The sequence below is a fragment of the Rhineura floridana genome, chromosome 2, assembly GCF_030035675.1.
Source record: "Rhineura floridana isolate rRhiFlo1 chromosome 2, rRhiFlo1.hap2, whole genome shotgun sequence".
Taxonomy (NCBI): Eukaryota; Metazoa; Chordata; class Lepidosauria; order Squamata; family Rhineuridae; genus Rhineura; species Rhineura floridana.
Genome location: NC_084481.1, coordinates 112140330 through 112146250, shown reverse-complemented (window position 1 = coordinate 112146250; position 5921 = coordinate 112140330). Strand labels below are relative to the sequence as shown.

Sequence of the window (5921 nt, the reverse complement as noted above, 5' to 3'; positions counted from 1 at the left end):
AACCTCTCCAACACCTAGGCACATCAACAGTCACGATGATGGCACATTCGCATCCAACAAAAGGGGCTAAAATTGGCAGAATCTAAAAATGAATTTTAATCTGTATGTATCGAATGTTTCATTAGGGCTGCACAATTCTTTACTCATTTACCACCAAGTAAGATCAACTGAACTCAACAGGACTTCTGAGTAAACATGCATTGGAACTGTGTTGCATATGCTTGGTGGTGCAGGATGCTCATCTGCTGGGGACCAGAGGCAGGGAGAAAGACATTACCTTCATGTCTTGCATGTGAGCTTCCCACAGGCTTTTTTTTTGATTACTATGAGAAAAGAATGCTGAACTAGATGGGCCTTTGATCTGATCCAGCAGGGCTGCTCTCATTTATATGTTCTTGGAGCCTAATCTAGTTCAAAACTTGTAGTCCCTCCTCCTAAAAAGCCCCTTTCTTTTAAATTAAGATTTTTCTACAGAAGACCATTTAGATTGCTTTCTTATGCCAGTGCTACACTTTTTAATCCAGGTTGCTATCATGAATCTGTAGTTTTCAGATCTTTCTACTATTAGTTTATAACTCTTAGCTAAATTGATGGTAAGGGAGTCACATCTCCGTAGTGAAACATTTTCTTACATGCATATGGTCCCTCCCAAGTCCACTGCCATTTCTGATTAAAGAGTCACTGATAGGAGGCCTGAGGCAGACCTCTGCTTGAGACCACGAACTGTTGTCTCCAATCCCAGTAATTTAGAATGACGGTTCTCATTTACACTGATCTGACTCAGTGCAAGCAGGGCTACTGTGTATTATGTGATCACATGGAATAGGATACTAGATGCTAAATTCAGCATCCCCCTGCCCACCCCCTTGAGACTTTTCAATGAAGTTGAATTCCACATACACCGAGTTTCGCTTCCAATGCCATTTTTTAAATTTCCTGCATTGGCATTGAATGCACAGAAACGGCAATCTTTTAAGCATGCATGTCCTCTCCCCTCAAATTCAGTTCCTAGCAGTGATAGAAATGCCTGAGAGTGTGCAGAGTTGGGTGCGGGAATGTGGAATCTCTCACTCTTTGCTCCTCACCTTTCAGTGGAATGCCAAGAGCCTCTATCTGTTGTACACAAGCAGGATTGTTCCACACAATCTGGGCTTCTGGAAAAGCAGGGGTCCCCATCTAATGGAGAGAGTCCCAAACCCTAATAGTGATATGCGCCCAGTCTATGAAAAGGAACCATAGCTCAGAGCATCTGCTTTGCACGCATAAAGTCCCAAAGTCAACAGCCGGCATCTCCAGGTAGGGCTGGGAGAGGCTCTCTGCCCAAAACCCTTAAGCGCCGCTGCCTATTAGTGCAGGCAACACTGAGCTAAAAGGGGGACACCTCCCTTGCAATGTAGCATCTGCACAACAGACGCTTGAATCCTTAAGAGCTGCTGCCAATCAAGGCAGTCACAGTACCAGGCATGCACCATTGGTCTGACTCAGCGTTCAGACCGCTTCCCCCCCCACTCTACAGCCGCTCCTTTGGCTGCTAATAGAACACCGAGTTCCAGAGGGGCAATTCTAAGTAAGGTGTCGGGGCAGAACTTCTGAAGTCCTTGAAGTCCTACCCGGATGGGAAGGCAGAAAGCAGAGCTGGCAAGGTGTTGCTGTCGCAGGTGCCAGGCGGCGACTTGCAGACGCTCTTGCCCAGACCCCGGCCTGCCCGCATTGAGATGCAAATGAGCCGGCGCGCGTGCTCCTCGCAAGGAGGAGGAGGGCTTGTTTATGGAACCTCCGCCGGGAGCCACGCGCCGGGCGCACGAAGTTGCCAAGCGAGCTTCCCATTGGGTGGGAGGCGGCTCGGGAGCCAAGTGGGCGGCGGGGCGTTGTGTGTGGTGCACGGCGCACGGCGCGTCGCGTGCTGCTCCCGGGGGCCCGCGAGCCGCGGCAGCAGCAGCGCGTGTTGATAAGGGGCCGAGCGGGGAGGGACTGGCTGCACAAGTGCCTCGACCGCGCGCAAGGAGCGAACAAAGTGCTCCGCGAGGAGGAGGGAGAACGTGGAGAAGGGAAACCGGGGTGCAGCGCCTTTCAAGCCAAGCAGGGCTTGTCGCGCCCAACGTTTGCGTCTCAAGGGAAGGAGTCTTTTTCTCCTCTCGCCACAGTTTTTTTTGCTGTAGCTGGATTTGCGTCGCAGACTTTGGATCTTAGCAACACTGCACAGGCCGATAGCAGGGGAGATCGATGCCCCAAGATGAACGGTGGGGCGATCGCAACGGGCATGCAACAGGCAGCTTGCAAAAGTTACCCTTTGCACGTCTGCAGCAGCAGTAACAACCAGGGGTCCTCCTTGGCGATCAGGCTGCAGGCGGGGCAGAGCGCGGTGTCCTCTCCGTCGGGGCATCATCAGCCATGGAGCGCTGCTAAGAGCTGCCCGGGCCCGGCTCAGCAGCCCTCCTCCTCCTCCTCCGCAGCGCGCTGCAAAAGCTCCAAGCGGCGCTCAAGCTCGCCGGAGCTGCTGCGCTGCAAGAGGCGCTTGGCGTTCCCGGGCCTGGCCGCTCAGCCAAGCGGCGGCGGCGCGGCGGCGGTGGCGCGGCGCAACGAGCGCGAGAGAAACCGCGTCAAGCTGGTCAACCTGGGCTTCCAGACCTTGCGCCAGCACGTGCCCAACGGCGCCGCCGCCAAGAAGATGAGCAAAGTGGAAACGCTCCGCTCCGCCGTGGAATACATCCGCGCTCTCCAGCAGCTCCTCGACGAGCACGACGCCGTCAGCGCCGCCTTCCAGGGCACTCTCCTGCCACCCTGCCGCATCTCCGCCGCCGCCTGCGCGGACGGAGTCTGCAGCGGCGGCTCATATTCCTCCGCCTCGCCCTCTTGCGACGGCTGCGGTGGTAGCTCCATGCCCGGCTCGCCGCACTCGGCTTATTCCTCAGACGAGAGCGGATACGAGGGGGCGCTCAGCCCAGAGGAGCAGGAGCTGCTCGATTTCAGCAGCTGGTTCGCGAACTACTGACGCTAGTAGCAGCGGCAGCAGCCCTTCAGCCTACTCCTGAGCAGGTATATGCGCCGCTCGGCCAAGGCGAGTGACTCTGCCCAACTTGCTTCCATTGCGGGCCGCGAGGGTCGCTGTCGAAACCTGCATCGCCTTCGAGCGCATTGCAGAGGAGCCGACGGCACCCCAGTTGCCTTTCAAGTGACTGGGGTTGCGCCTGGACGCAGCAATTCCAAAGTTAGCCCCATGGAGTTCAATGGGGCTCACTCTCAGGTAATGGGAAGTAAGCCCCATTGAACAAAGTGGGTCTTCTGAGTGAACATGCTTGGGATTGGGTTATAAACTAGTCAGTTCGGCAGTGCCCCCCCACCTCGAATCTTAGTGGTGGTGGCTTCATTGTAGGCAATGTATTCATTTAAGGAGTATTCTAGGGTAAAACTGCTTCACACAACCCTTTTAATCTGTGGTTTTTAAATTACCCCTGCTGATTGCTGCACCAGTCACATCCACCTTGGGTAAAACAGTTATTGCACATGCTTGCAGCAGCACACTCTTGTCAGCCAGGATTGAGTTTGCCATATGATCACAAAGGTGATCTAAAGCTGATCTGGACCGAGTCCAGCTTGGAGCAGCAGTGGCAGCATGCACACAACTGGCCCATCACTGGCGGATGTAGCAGGAAGTTAGCACTGACTAATTGAAAGCCACAGCTGCTGCTGCAGGACCACATAGTCATGTGAATCTGCCCTCGGAGAGTTCAAAATTGTGTCCAGCTACAGAATACAGAAATGCCTCATGAAGTCTGAAGTAAATGGACTGGTGTTTGCATTGCGGCAGCAGTCTGTGACCCTGCCTATGCAAATGTGCAAGTTCCATTGAAATGAGTGGGGCTATCATGTAAATGTATTTAGAGCTGGTGTGTCACAACTTTGGTGTGCTGTTGAACACGTTTCTGTTGTGGGGAGGGAGGATGTTATTGCCTAAGTCACATTCACTTCAAAGGTGTGTACCAATTTGATTACATAACGTACATACATTCAGATTGCAGGATGGATACTGCTTTGTTTGAATTGGGAACAGCTTTATATCTGACATGCACTTGTGATCTCTTATTAAGAGCAAAAATAAAGATAAAAATTAGCTTTCAGGTGAGCTTGCACTGCAAGTTAACTAACAGTGTAGTCCTGTTCAAGCTCACTCAGAAGTGAGTCCCGCTGACGTCAGTGGCATTTACTCCACTCTCAGGGAAGTGGGAATAGCATTGCACCATAATCCTCCAGTTTTAAATAGATTTGCTCTGAAGTAAGACCTGTTGCTTTCCATGGAACAGATAGGTTCACTTACTGCAGGTTACATGCATGAAACTGTTGATCAGAATGCTTTCATTTTCCTTCCCATCACGAATCCAGTTAGATCTTCCTAAGGAAAGCAAGAAGAGACCCCTTTCCCCACTGAAATAGGAGTGGACCTATAGAAAAAGCACATATGTACCACAATTTGTTTGTACAATAGACAATGTAATCTTATACACGACTATTCAGAAATATAAGCCCTGTTGCATTCAGTGGGACTTACTCAGGTGAGTGTCACTTTAGCAAAACTTGTAGCAGAGGTTTACAATGCACTGATTAGTTTAGATATGTGACCAGGGGGGAAAGCCCTGGATGTCTCCCTACCTCTCTGCTGGATCTGTCAGTTATGTGCTCCTAATGGCCTTTCTATTTTCCTTTGTAGCAACACTGAACGGAGTGCTGTGTGGAACTTCAATACCTCATTGTCCCAGGCGCCTGTTAAGATGCAGCAGAAGAGCAACAAGGACCCTTAATTTAACATGCTTCCTACTTTCTTTGAGCCTCATTGCAAAGGATATTGGACGTGGAAGCTCAGATCTTTGTGACGTGACGTTTTCTTTCATGAAACGAAAGACTAGTGGTTTGCAATCTTTCTTTTTTTTAAAAAAGTGCAATTATGTAAATAGATAACAATAGGCAACATTTATACCTGCTGTTGTACAGTAGTGTATGGGGCCCCCTCTGACTCATGAATTACTAATGAAAAGGCTTATTTCTGATTCCAGTGGCAGATTGAGATCTAGTGGGCTTCCACTTTTTATGTGTGCGTCCTATTTTTATATGGGAAGGGGTGAAATAATTAAAACTTGAGGCTTCCTTTTTCTGAATGGGAATGGGACTATTGCCATGTCAGAAATTGACTTTATATGTGTAACTTGAACTGCCGGTGGGAACACTGTTGATATGAAGACTTATTTTTGTACAAAAATCTTTAGAAATTGCAAGAGGAGAGTAAAGATTTGTAGAAGTCTATTGCACCCTTGACTTCTTAACACTGCCAGCTAGGATGTTTGAGAACTTACACAACTTAGATAAGTTTCCTAACATTTTATACTAAAGGAGTGTAAAACTGTTTGTCTTAAATATGGTGTCGCAAGTTTTTGTCTGTTTTTTTTGGGGGGGGGGGTCTGGTGTGAAGGTTCAGTTCTCTGGAGAAAAAAAAATCCTGAAGTTTTATTTTTAACATATTGAAGGTATTTTTGTATGCAGTTGTTAGGATTTGTTGAGATGTATATATGCAGTTTTTAAAGAGTATCCTATTTTATGGAAATCAACTTTATAAATAAAATCTATTTATAAATAGTTTTTGTTATCATAGCTGTGCACTTCTGTCTCTTGGGTGTGGGAAAGAGAAAGTCACAAAGACAGGAGTGGGAAGAATACTCTCTTTTACATCTGTTTAGATTCCTATTCATAAGCTAGGTTCAGATGTTACAACAAACCATGGTTTAATATAAATTAAGTAGCCTAGCCTCCTCTTGAGCTTGTACGCTTCCCCCTCCCCTCTCCTCCTCCCACACAACAAGGAGGTAGAGTTCAAGAGCTTTTGCCTTTACTGTCCCTTAACCACGGTTTGTTATGTTGTCCAGTGCATCAAA

The 5921-nt window shown here is 48.8% G+C and overlaps 1 protein-coding gene across 1 annotated transcript; it reads left to right on the top strand.

Moving 5' to 3' along the window:
• The first annotated feature begins 1927 nt into the window (after positions 1-1927).
• On the top strand, positions 1928-5625 carry ASCL2 (achaete-scute family bHLH transcription factor 2). Its single transcript, XM_061613090.1, has 2 exons — positions 1928-3036; positions 4706-5625. Exon 1 carries the CDS (start codon positions 2234-2236, stop codon positions 2990-2992), a length of 759 nt encoding a protein of 252 aa, XP_061469074.1. The 5' UTR covers positions 1928-2233; the 3' UTR covers positions 2993-3036; positions 4706-5625.
• The last annotated feature ends 296 nt before the right edge of the window (positions 5626-5921 follow it).

Excerpts from the sequence above, each read along its gene's own strand:
- ASCL2 (XM_061613090.1), top strand. The coding sequence starts at position 2,234 with ATGAACGGTGGGGCGATCGCAACGGGCATGCAACAGGCAGCTTGCAAA.